This window comes from Vombatus ursinus, unplaced genomic scaffold, assembly GCF_900497805.2.
Source record: "Vombatus ursinus unplaced genomic scaffold, bare-nosed wombat genome assembly UNPS02011014.1, whole genome shotgun sequence".
NCBI classification, from domain to species: domain Eukaryota; kingdom Metazoa; phylum Chordata; class Mammalia; order Diprotodontia; family Vombatidae; genus Vombatus; species Vombatus ursinus.
The window spans coordinates 1,679,011-1,692,342 of record NW_020950792.1 but is presented as its reverse complement, the minus strand read 5'-3'; the positions used below and the strand labels follow the sequence as shown (position 1 = coordinate 1,692,342).

Below are 13,332 nucleotides of genomic sequence, written 5' to 3'. Positions count from 1 at the left end.
ACAATTATGTCCTCCCAAAAAATGTCCTTTGGTGTTACTGCAAAGGACAAAACATAGGTCTTAATATTTAACTATTATTGTGATCCATTAATGGCCAATCACATTTTTATGTACCATATAGACAGATGGCTCACACTATTCTCTATAGCAAGAGAGGAAGTGAGAATACCTAATCACTGCCAAAAAACATTTGAATTCTAACTTAATAATCTTCCATTTCACTGACTGAAATTTGCTAGTAAATTTCATAAGCAATGAGTACACAAAGGCAGAAAATATGTATCTGGAGCATACTGATACATAAATAAAAACTATAAAGCAGGTCTTTGAGTAATTTTAAACAAACCGAGTATGAAATGTGAAATTCAGATTTATAACTCCTTCATAAGTTTTTATGGGAATCATATAAGAGATTTAAAACTGGAAGAGATCTTGGAGGTCACATAGTCCAACACTTTTGTTTTACAGATTTGGAAACTGAGAGACAGGGAGTTGAAGTGATTTGAGCTTGTTTGGTATTATATGGCAGGGCCAGTGTTTGAATTTAGGTCTTTAGATTCCAAATCCAGAGCTCTTTCTACTATACCCTACTGGTAATAGATTATTTACTTTATCAAGAATTCCTACAGGATTCTTTAAATAGTTTCTCTAGTGCAAGGGTCATCAGCCTTTTAAATTGGTATACCAAAATTCCTTTACCTCTTTCTTGCTGGGAGGGATGGGGGAAGCAAAATAATGTTAAGTCCTAATTCTCTCCATGTTGGTTGGAGAGAGGCTAAAGATGTTGGGCATACTGTCAGTTGCTTATCTCTTCTAGTAAATGAAAAGTTTGATTCAATTTCTATACAACTATTTCTGTTCAACTTTTCTGGAACACATCTATCATGTAAGGTGAAGTACAGCAGTATAATATGTCTACTATGTGAAATCAGAGGCAATTTCTTAAATGGGGATGGGGATGGGCCACAAAGAAGACGTTACAAAGGATAACTCCTGATTGTAATTCTAACATCACATCACAGTATTTGCTTGTTATGATAGTTGAATACCTCCTTTTCTGAATTCCGAAATAAAAACTGTTTGAATAAAAAATAATTGATCTGTAAAGAAGTAGGTTAGATATATCCATAATAATTCAAGCCCAGTCACAGTGATACAATGTAGGATTTTACTTGAGAGGATTACAATTAAAGAGAAAATAAAATCAAAACCTCAACATAGCCATTTAATTGAAATGTCTCTGTTTCAAAATACACAAAGTATCTTTAAAAATGCTTGCTTCTTGAGTGTATAAAAATGCAAAAACAATTGATATGAATTTTCTGGCCTCTGACAAGTGTCATACTGGCAAGAATAGAACTTAATTTGTTGAAGTTAGGTATTTTATAATACAGGATTGCTGTTAAAATAAAAATATAGAAAGTAAAAAGTAAATAACCACAAATATACATATGAATTTAGTAATGACTTTGTCTTTTCTAATAATATTATTAGGCAACTTAATTAGCCATTTAAAAAGTTACAGTTTACTCACAAAATATCCAAAGTGGGTACTATGATTCAGAAACAGCATTTCAGGATATGTTAAGATGAATGTACTCATTGTAAACATGCTTAAAATGTCTCAATGCTGCACACACTGATAGTTCTGGTTACAATTCTTCAACTGAAAGTTACTCAGGCCTATAAACACATACACATACGTAGCTATATTTTGGTAATTTTAGAATTAACCAGTCTAATATTTTAAGTATTCATTACTGTTATTTGGTTTAAAAGATTAACCCAAGCAGAATTGTGAAATTTAACACACAGTGAGAAACAAATTATGTAAGAACTTAAATTACAATATGAAAATGTCATTACTTTCAACAACAAAAAATCCTGTGTGGGTAAAAGGTGTTTAAAAAATGGCTTTTAAAAATTATTTGAAAAAAATACGCTAATACTCGAGTACCATTATGAAGAAAAAATGTTTTATGCATTAATTGACAAGTTTGTTTTTTTTTAAACAGCAAATTTTTTTTTAACACTCTTATGCTTCAAAACACTGTTGGCTTATCGAGTTGGTTTTTCAATAAACACTTACATGCCATTAAATATACCTTTGCTCTCTGAATAAGCTTCCTTGTTACTGTGAGAAATATGATAAGGCATGAGAGTTAGAACCATGTGGGCAGATTACTGAAATCAATATTGGCACCAGGGAGTCACATCTGACAAGGTATGGTAGTTATATATCAGAAGAGTCACTCCAGTCAGTTACAGTTACTAAGCTGCTTTTTAATGTACTTGTATCAGCTTCTTGAAGTCCTGTTGATAAAAAGATCAAAGATAAAGAAGACAATTAAATAAATACCAGTAAAAAGCCAGTTTTCTATTCTAACTCTTCAGAGAAAATGAAGTGAAAATTATTTCAGTGACTGAATTTATGTTGAATCCAAGAATATCTGTTTTGGAGATTTTTTTTTTGTCTTTTTTTTTTTAAATCAGCTGCAAAGGTTTAAAAAGACCCAAATACTCAAATGGAACTTTATCTTATACATATGGAAATTCCCTCTATCAAAAAAGATGATAAGAAGATATTCATATATTTCTAAGTTTCTATTCCAGGATTCTATAATTGTGGATGGTTAAGAATAAGTATCAGGGTTAGCCAAATAAACTAGTGGTTAAGAGTGGATTTTTCTAAGTTATTCTATTTCATCTTAGAGTAATTTCCACACTGTTGTGAATCAAAGCAATGGTGCTGGGCAGGAAATGCTGCAGGGATTAATAACATGCTTCCACTTAATCTTTTCAGCTAAAGGTAAAATTCTAAGAAAACAAAAATGATTCTCAACAGCAGCTAAACTGGCTAGTCTACAGGTGAAAATATTAGACGGCAAAAATCATCTTAGTCAACAATAACAATTTCAAGTTTTCAATTAAATATGCAAAAATATTCTCAAATCCATAGTCAAATGGTAACTAAGGCATATTAAAATGTTATAAAAATAAAACCCTATTTATAAAAAGTGTGAAGGGCTAAGGATGCTTCAGGGCCATGTGGGAAAGCAAAAGCAGCTGTCTAACCAAGACCTCTCTTCCCTAAAAGAGTCAGGTAATAGTCTCAGGGATGGTTGATTCTAGAGACTAGCCTGAGATCCCAGCAACAATCAGGGTAGATGGAGAACTGGCCTTCTGGTTTGACAAACACAGCTTGTACAATGAGAAAATGTAACCGTCAGTGAGTCCAGTGCAAGGATGACTCCGATGATTTTATACAGACAAGTGAAGGACTTAGTGTCAGGAAAGGATCACACCTGCTAAGTACCCAAAATGCATTGATTCCTGGTCCAGGGCAGATTACATAGGAAGGTAATGTAATAACGTGGCTTCTAGCGCTCCTCCCTCAATCCACAAAGGTAAATACCATCATCTATATAAAGGAAGGCCATATAGAAGCAGACTCTGTCTCATAACATACCTGAATCTTGCATTTTCTGAACTCTTCCTAGTTCTTTTAGAAAGCACAGCATAAAATTAAAATTAAAAAGGATGGTATACATCAAAATTTAAATCCACTTGACAAGGGATAACTGATATCTTGACTATATTCAATATTCAGTAAAGTAAGAAATTAAGAAAGTCATCAGTTCTAATTTATTGCATGTATTTTAAACTGATTGATGGATTCTTATTTTATTGCTCTGAATTCTCCATGTTTTAAAGACACAATCAGAATATTAATCATATTTCAACAACAGTATTGATGTAACTGACCTTCCGCTTTGGGCACTTTGGGTGTATGTGCACCCCAGGCACTTGTAACGTGAGTGGTATTAGATTCAATCTTTATAAGTGTGGGACCACTTGGTTTTTTTCCAACATTTTTTTTCAAAGACTTTTCCTCCTCCAAGGATGATGTGTCCCAGTCATCATCATCCACATCTGCACACTAAAATAAACAGAAAAGAATGTTTTATTTTGAAGGAACAGTGTCATTTTGGGAGAACTTTATCAATAGTATAATGATAGCATTCTGATTCCACTACCATTCTCTACCTACCATTAGGTCAGGAATTTTCCATTGGGTCCATAACTTCAGGCAAACCAATTTTAACATGTGCAAACTATACATGTCAAAAGAATGCTAAATATTACCAACTTTTAGGCAGGTGAGTCTAATTAGGATGGCATCGCTCAGCAAGGCAAAAAACCCACCAAGTCTTTTAAAAATAGAGCGATTTATTCAACTGGACAAATGAATAATGTAAACTAAAAAGAGGACAGATATCAATAAGCATCTATTAAGCACTTACTATGTACCGGACACTCTGTTAAGCACAGGGGATACAGACAAAAAGAAAAACTATTCCCTATCCTCATGGAAGTTACACAGGTGGGGGCAGGGAGATGAGAAGATATAAATCAGAACATGTAAGATAAATACAGAGTAGGTGACAGGTAGCCTTAGAGGGGATGACCCTAGCAATTGAGGTGGAGTAGTAGGAGTGGAGAAGAGGGCCAGAAAGGGCTGCCTGGAGGAGGGGGCACTTAAGCTCAGTATTTTAAAGAGAACCAATGATTTTAAGAGTTGGAAGTTGGGAGAGCACCCCAGGCAGAGGGAATCTAGATTGGGAATCTACAAAGGTATACAGAGTGTCTCAGGAAGGAACAATAATTAGGCTAGAATGGGCAGACCATAGTGTGTGAAGGGGAATACAAGGTAAAAAAAAAAATTAGAAAAGAAGGAAAGGTTGTGAAGAGCTTTAAATGCCAAAAAAGGGCTTTATTTTAGCCTGGAGGTAATAGGGAGCCACTGGAGCTTACTAAGCAGGGAGTGACATGGTCAGATCTATACTTTAGGAAAATTGTTTTAGGAACTAAGTGGAAGATAGATTGGAGTGAGGAGAGACATGATGGGGAGACCAACTAGAGGTCTACTGCAGTAGTCCCGGTGAGAGACAGCAGAAGTGTGAGTTCTGAAAAGGAGATCTATGGGGAGAGATGTTGTGAGAAAAAGAAATGATGACACTTGGCACCTATGGATATGTGGAAACTTGGATATGTGGGATGAGCAAGACAGGGTAGCAGAGAAGGTTATGAATCTGGGTGAAGGACCTTCAAACGGGCACCTTCTTAAGGCTAAGGAGAGGGGAGGGGCAGGGATTCATGGACAATCTGGGGTCTGAGAAAACTCTTTTGGAGGGGAGGGGATAATAGACACATGTGACATATATTCTCTGCTGTTGAGGGTTACTGTTAACCAATAATGTATTAATGAAAACAAAAATATATATCAATTATATAAAAACAGAAGGATGTGAAATCAAGGACCATCAGCTATGCCCTAGAAGTCAGATGATGGACTATATAGCCTTCTAAGGTCGTTTGGAGCTCCACAGTCATTTAAAACCAAATAATTAATCATTAAAGAATTCTATAATAATCAGATATGAAAAGGAAAAAAATCTGTTCCTGGGAAGTTGAACCTAAGAGAAAAATGTAATTTTAACTCTCTGACTAAATGATGAAGTGAAATACTATTTAACTTTGTTAAATAAAGTTTTTCACTTTTATATGGAAAAAAGTGCTGAGGAATAAGTCGCTTAGATGTTTCAAATTTTACAGTTAACAGATTTTAATATTTGAAGGATCTGAGATTTTGTTGGCTGTGGGCACAGGTACCCTCTCTCCCGATGCAGACTATCGCCCCCCAACAATTTAGTAAAAAACCTGAGCTGCTATCACCAAAAAATTCATCACTTTGTAGTCCAGTGGCATCAAATTCAACTAGAAATGGAGGAGGAGGGGACACTAAACTGCACATTAGGATCCCGCTGCATCCTGGCTTAGAAAACAGCATATTAACATTTTCTATGTTCTGTTGTATTTTTATTTTGTTGAATAGTTCCCAATTACATTTTTTATTTTTTTTAGGCAATTGGGGTTAAGTGACTTGCCCAGGGTCACACAGCTAGTAAGTGTCAAGTGTTTGGTCTGAGGCCGGATTTGAACTCAGATCCTCCTGACTTCAGGGCCAGTGCTCAATCCACTGTGCCACCTAGCTGCCCCCACCCAGTTACATTTTAATCTAGCTCAAGCTACACTCCTTGCGGGCAGCAATATGGCCATGTGTTTGATCCTTCTGCTTTAGTCTATCTGGTGAAGAGCCTCTCTGAATCTAGTTAAACCGGTCCTCAGGTCACAGCTACACAGTTCACTGCCAAGTCCATATTCAAAGGCCTTCCAGTTTTATGGAATCTGCCAGACTTTATATTCTACTTGCAAAGCCTTTGAAAAACCAAGTCATTTCCAAGTCAGGAAGACTTGGGTTTAAATCATGCCCACTAGGCTATAAGCCCCTTGAGGGTAGGGCTATCTTTTAACTCTTTTTGTATCCCAGGACTTAATTAGTGCCTGGCGCACAGTAAGTGTTTAATAAATGTTTAATGATTGATTAGCTGATTGCGTCAGACACTGTACGAGCTGTATGACCTTGGAAAAACCTCAGGTTTCGTTTCTTCACTCATCATAACCAATTTTGGTTTCAGCTTCCTCATCTATAAAATAAGGATAATAAAAGCACCTACCTCCCAGGGCTTCTGAGAGGATAGAATGAGAGAGAATATGTAAAGCACCTTGCAAACCTTAAAGAGCTTTATGAATGTCATTTATTAGAATAAGACATTGGAGGAATACTTCAGTGGAGGAAAGATAGTATGAAAATAAAATTAAGTGAAAATTAGTGAACAAAACAGTGATAATGACTGAATCTTATTTAATCCTTGGAGCATGCAGAACACAGATTAGTTACATCTAGAAGCGTATAACATATTCACATTTATCTCCGGAAATTAAAAAAAAAAACTACATCAAGACAGCCCCAAGAGAACACCTGGTTTTTAAAGTCTGATTGCCTTTCTGCCTAATGGAGTTAAAGAAGCTCAGGACTATACCCTTAAATCAGATTCATTCAGCTGGGCCTCTTGAAGTCATTCTCCACAGCTTTTCCCCCAGTGCTAAACAATGCTGAATAGGGAGAATCAGTATTCTAGTAAGACTAACAGCCTAACACGGGCAGATTTCCAACTCCAATTTTTATGGTCTGATAGAAATAAAAACTGTTAAAGAAAGGAAAGTTTATGTAACAAAAAAAAAAGAAAAAGAAAAAAGACCCCACCTTTAATTCTTCTTGTAATTCTTCTTTTTTGACAAATGCCTCAGCAACATTAATTCCACCAACTGGTTTATTCACATTTCTGTGATTTGACACTGTCTTTTCAACTTTTTCAGTTAGCAACTTAATGCAGGTGCCTATGTGACCAATAAAAGTTAGTCAGCTGGAATCTTTGAACAAGTTTTATCTATCTTTGGTTAAAAAAATAAGCTCAAAGCTAACATACTTTGAGAAAGCCTGTACTTCATAAATATTACCAAAATGAAATCAGTTCAGCATATTTTTATAAAAAGAAACAAACAAAAAACATTTATGGTATCTCCTACCAAGTATACTCTTTCCAATTACTAAAAAACAGTTTTCAAAATGAAATTTGGCCTGTAATTTTTACATAATTAAATTTAAATTAAAAGTATGTCAAATTGAATTATACAAAGTGTCTCCAAAGTCTTAGTGCAATTTTAAGCTTTTTAAAACTTGAAGACGTAGACTTTGAGAACATCTGATATTTATAGTAAGTTAAAATGTCGAAATTCAAGTTTATTCTATCTCTTCAACCCTACCAAATCCCTCATTCTCAGCAGATGGCCTCATCTCCTACTTTATTGAGAAGATGAAGGCCCAATGACATCAACTTCCCTAACTTTGATCCTTTTTATCTCAAAGTTTTTCTACATATTCATCTATCTTCTCCTTTCTGAGGAAGAAATGTCCTCCTTCTTTCCAAAGGTAATCACTCAACCTGAACTTTTTAATCTCACTCTTCCTACCTACTCTAGGCCCTTATTCCATCAGGTTTCTTCTTTGTCCTGCATCTTCTGTATCTCTCTCTTCCACTGCCTATAAATACATATCTATTCTATCTTAAAATATCTTTCCTATACTGTACTATAGTAAACTCCCAAGCTAATGTCCAATTAAGCTCTCTCCTTTCTTCACTGCCAAACTTGTCAAAAACATAATCTATTCCTTTTCTTTTTCACCTTTATCATCACCTATTCACTCTATCCTCTGCAAGCTAACTTCCACTCCTACCCATCTACCGAATTTATGTTGTTAAAGGTCACCAATATTCTTCTAATGAAAATATCCAATGATTTTAGCCAATTTGACCTCTCTCTAATAGCTGACATTTTCCAAAAGACTGCACCGTCTTCTTTCTTCTTGCTCTTTTACCACTTTTGGGGGGTCTCCTTTACTAATTACTTTTCTTACTTCCACTTCCAAATTTAGACATTCTTCAAGGTTTTTTCTTGGCCTCTTCAATTTTTCCCCCTCTATATTCCTTCCTTTGATTGTCTTATCCACTTCCACGATTTCAACCATTATTTCACGGTGGATTATTCCTATTAAACTATAAGCTCCAGTATTACTACTATAGTACTATAGGCACTCCTCCCTTATACTTAACTGAACTACAAGCCATTCCTAAAGAAGTCTTACATTTTTCCTATGCCACCCCTGGATGAATTCAACACTGATTCAAGACATATTTATTAAGTGCAGAGCACTATACTACATACTAGGGGAAAGAAAATGTTTCATCGAGTAAGGACCCTTGCCATGGAGCTTACAGTCTTGATGTTTTCTCTGATTAGCATGTTCTCTCTGCCTTTCATAGCTTATCAATGTCCTATCCAATCCTACCATTCCAAGAAAACTTCCCTGATTTTCCCCTTGTACTGAATCCCTTGCCCTTCCAGAAATGTCCCCTCCTGCACAACTGTGTCTATATTTGTCTTGTAGCACTTCTAACATTCTTATGGCATTTAATATTGTGTGTGTGCACGTACACACACAAATTAGAAATAGCTATTTTTTATTTCAGAAATTGTTTTGCACATATGTGTGTGTGTGTGTGTATACACACATATAGTATATGTACATCTTCCCTATTTGACTGGAAACTCCTTGAGGGTAAGGACTACGTCCTATTCACCTCCGTAACACCTCAAGTCTCTACTGCAGTTCCTTTTACATAGTAAGAGTTTAATACAAATCTGTTGAAGAATAAGGAATGAACCTCAATGGTCTGACATTTTAAGGTCCCTTGTTATATACTATAACCTTTCATTGTTTTTCCATTGAGGTGCTGCCCCTATTAATGAAAAGCCCCACAGCGTGTGGGCTATTCATTAATAAACCTGGAATGAACAATAAAACTGCTCCAAAAATCATTCCTTAGTCTGGCACTGACATGACTACCTTCTGGGCCAGAGAACTAAAGCATATGAAAATAACATGTTCCATACTAGAAGGGCTTCATGCAGACAAACCAGTTCTCCCTTGGCTTGCTGATCTTTTCAATTAGAGTCTTAGACATCAAAGGGCAGGATACCCACAGAACAGCTCTAGATTCTAGAGTGGAGACTGATCCAGACTCAGAACATATTAGATATTAGATTTGGCATAGGATTTAGAATCAGAAAATCTGAGTTTGCATCTAACTTTGTCACTTACTACATGTGAGATGTTGAGTAAATCACTTTACCAGTCTCATCCTTGGTTTCCTCTTCTTAAAATGGAACACTGGACTAGACAATCTTATTTCTAGCTCTAAACCTATGATTCTCTTCAATTTTAAAACTTTAAAGCTCCTAAGTCTCTTGGAATAATCACATTGTATAGCAATCCTCTGAATCCCTTTCATTACTGACTGGTACACCCAGGATAATCTGAAAGGGTTTCAGAGTCACTCAGAAGGTCAGGGATATGAATAAGGGCTGCTCTACAGTTGTGCACCTCTCTGATGGGTATCATTACCATAGCTTTTGACCATCTGACAAACTTGTCTAATGGTGTATAGCAATTAGTCCTATTTTTAAAAATTCCAACCTGCCATGGACCATTAAATGTTCTATTGAGATGTTTCATCATGGGATTTACTATGAGGTGGACTGGAGTTAATAGCTGTTAGAAACAACTTTTTTCTTTTTTTCTTTATCACTTTAGAAAGATTTTCGCCTACATGTCAAATTACAAAAATGACTTCCCACTTCTCCTTGAAAGTAAATCCTTACAAAACATAGGTTCAAGAATTTCAGTTAAGAGTGCCTGGAATTAAGTTGATAAAATTCTTATCATTAATGTTTAATAAACCATTTGGCTCCTTAATTTTTAAGCAAAATAAAGTCTAGAAAACCTTCTGCATGCTTCGAAGGGATTTCGTTTTCTTCAATTTCACTCCCTTCAGTCCAATCAGTGTCACTTTTGGCAGCATCATTTCCAAAAGTGTGGACGCTGTTTGCAGACCGCTTGTGAAGCAATTCTGGTGACAAGAAGGACTGCACGATGCCATCCTCATCTAATTCATCCTCGGAACTAAAAGGAGGAGTCCTAAATATTGCAAACCAATAGGAAAACATATGGATTCATAATTTATTAAGTTACGATCTAAATTACTGCATGCCCATTTAAATTATTACTTTCTCAATTGGTTTAGATACAGACAGCAAATGTTTTGTATGTTTAGATAGAAAGGCTGTAAGAAAGTGGTATGATTCAACATACACATAAGAGACAAGAGGCATATTTCCTCTCTTCCTCCCCAATAACTCAGTTTTGTTTTATTTTCAGTTCTGAATTCTCTCCCTCCCTTCTCCTTTCCCCTACCTATCAAGAAGGTAAGAAAAACAAAACCCTTTACAAATATGTATAGCCATGCAAAACAAATTCCCACATTAGCCATGACCAGAAAGAAAGAAAGAAAGAAAAAGAAAGAAAGAAAATGTGATTCTATTTGCACTCTGAATCCATCAGTTCTCTATGTGAAAGTTGGTATAGCATGTTTTCATCATGAGCTCTTTGGAACTGTGGCAGGTCACTGTGTTGATCAGAGTTACCAAGTCTTTCACAGTTGATTATCTTTACAATATTGATATTACTGTGCAAATTGTTCTCCTGGTTCTGCTGATTTCAGTTTGTTATCTACTGTGACTTCAAGTCACTTAACCTCACTGTCTATGTCCTCAATTTTACAGTAAGAAGAATTGGCATGTCAATCTAATCACTTACATGGTGTGAAGAAATCTGGAATAGTGTCTTCTCTCCCTCCTCCAGTGCAAACTCCACTAAGTGGTCAACATGACCCTCCTAAATAAGCAGAGGTCACCCCCATCCCTAACTACCATCCAATAAACTCCAGTAGCCCCCTTTTACCTCCAGGATCAAATATAAAACCCTTTGTTTGAGGTTCAAAACCATCCATAATCTTGCCCCTTTGTGCATTCTCTATAAGCCAGTGACAATGGTTTCCTTGCTCTTCCTTTACCATGATGCTCCATCTCCGGTCTCTGGGCATTTTCACTGGCTGACCCCATTTCTGGAACATTCTCCCTCAAGTCTCACCTTTTACAAAAAAGCCTCTCCTTGTCCTCCTTCATCTCTATTTTCCTTTGAGATTTCACTCTGCATATGTCTGGTGTGCACATAACTGATTGTGATCTCCCCCTCATGAGACTCTGAACTCCTTGACAGCATGGACTATTTTTGCCATTCTTTGTGACCTAGTGTTTACTCAGTACACTTCCTGGCATGTATTAGATGTTTAATAAGTTCTTGCTGACCTATCTTGGTTTCTGGCTCCTGCAATTGTGAAGGAAGACTAACAAAATAGAATGGTTCTAGGGTATAGACACTGGGGTTGTGAGGTGATTGAAAATAACTACTTATGAGAATTGGTTGAAAGGAATAGGAATGCTTAGCCTGGAAAAAAGAAGGCTTAGGGAGAAGTGACTGAGAATCTTTAAATACTTGAAGAGTTATGCTAGGGGCAAAAGACTGGGATTATTCTACTTGGTCCCAGAGAACAAAGAAACCAATGGGTTCACATTACAGAGAGCCAGGGTTTTTGGCTCAGGATAAGAAAGAACTTCCTAACAATCTGAGATGTTCCAAAATGGGATGGACTCTGATTCATGAGACTGTGGTGCTAAAGTTAAATGTGCAGTGCTCACTGGGGATATTTGTAGAGCTGACCCTGGGGTTGGACAAAATGACATCAAAAGTCCTGCAGAAATGTCCAGGTAGTAGTGTCACTTGAAAAATGTGCAAGAAAGTCCTGGAAAATTTAAGAATTTGTCCCCTACTTCCCAATTTGTATGTGATTGATGCTTTTTTGACCTACATACAGTTAGAACAAAATTCTAGCTGGGGTTAATCTATCTTTTAAAAAAAGAATTACTATTATATAAAGGAGCACTTTGAATATTAGCATATCAAAAATAAAGCATAAATCATGCTAAAATCATTCTGATAAAGTGAATTAGTTTAAATCTTAATTTTTCATAGATTAGGAATTTAACTAACAAAGATCAGAGTTATATCAGCTTCACAAGAGGCCAAAAGACTAAAACTTTTATCTAAATGAAATTTGTGCCATAACAGTCCCAATCTTTGGCTTTTAAGCTACTGGCAACCCCAATAAAAACTATATATATGAGACATATATCAGTACAAAATAAGGACACTTAAAAAAATGTTGACATATGAACCTATGAACTTAATTACCCATAACAGAGTACTGACTTGTAATGAAAGGACAGTTGAATAAAAAGGTTTAGAAAAGCAGTTATATTCTGTTTTTTGAGAAAAGAAATTAAAAAACTTACGAAATACTTGAAGACTTTTTAAGAAAATTCTCTTCTACAGTATTTGTCTTGGTTCTAAAAAAACAATAAAATTATTCCAGAACTATTCACCAGTGAACAATACATTTTAACATTATAATTTCTTGTGGCACTGGGGCTTTAATTTCCTTACAATTGTAAGCAGCAACTTGGAATGTAAATGAAATCCTCTTGTCATTAACTGAAAACTACAGTTAACCGCAAGTAAGATAATCAGTTAAACTAAACACTAATAAAGTTAAGATTTTTGCAAAAGGTAAAAATACACACGTTGGTATATGTATCCGCTCAGCAGGAACAGATCTTTGTTTGATCAGATGCTTAGTTTTTGAGGATGATTTTGTCACTCTAGATAACTCTCCAGATGAGGACATTTCCAACTGGGTCATGCTAGGCTTATCTGGAATTTAAACAGAAATATTGTTCAAATAACAATTTCTTTATAGGGTCTGATCACAAATTGTTTTTTAAAATTACATGGATACAATACAGTCTGCATAACTGCTGAAGCCATCCAGGGCTCTAATTTTGAATTGTTGT

At 35.7% G+C, this 13,332-nt stretch overlaps 1 protein-coding gene across 2 annotated transcripts in view; it reads right to left on the bottom strand.

Moving 5' to 3' along the window:
* Nucleotides 1-1,987: 1,987 nt before the first annotated feature.
* DZIP1 (DAZ interacting zinc finger protein 1) overlaps nucleotides 1,988-13,332 on the bottom strand; it is an 89,428-nt gene continuing 78,083 nt past the window's right edge. For both annotated transcript variants that reach the window (XM_027855669.1, XM_027855670.1), the window contains 6 exons: nucleotides 13,063-13,192; nucleotides 12,775-12,828; nucleotides 10,308-10,501; nucleotides 7,169-7,302; nucleotides 3,766-3,940; nucleotides 1,988-2,313 (listed from right to left, as the gene is read on the bottom strand). In XM_027855669.1, the coding sequence (XP_027711470.1) occupies nucleotides 2,234-2,313; nucleotides 3,766-3,940; nucleotides 7,169-7,302; nucleotides 10,308-10,501; nucleotides 12,775-12,828; nucleotides 13,063-13,192 (767 nt within the window). In that variant the 3' untranslated portion in view covers nucleotides 1,988-2,233. The remainder of the gene's footprint in view (nucleotides 2,314-3,765; nucleotides 3,941-7,168; nucleotides 7,303-10,307; nucleotides 10,502-12,774; nucleotides 12,829-13,062; nucleotides 13,193-13,332) is intronic.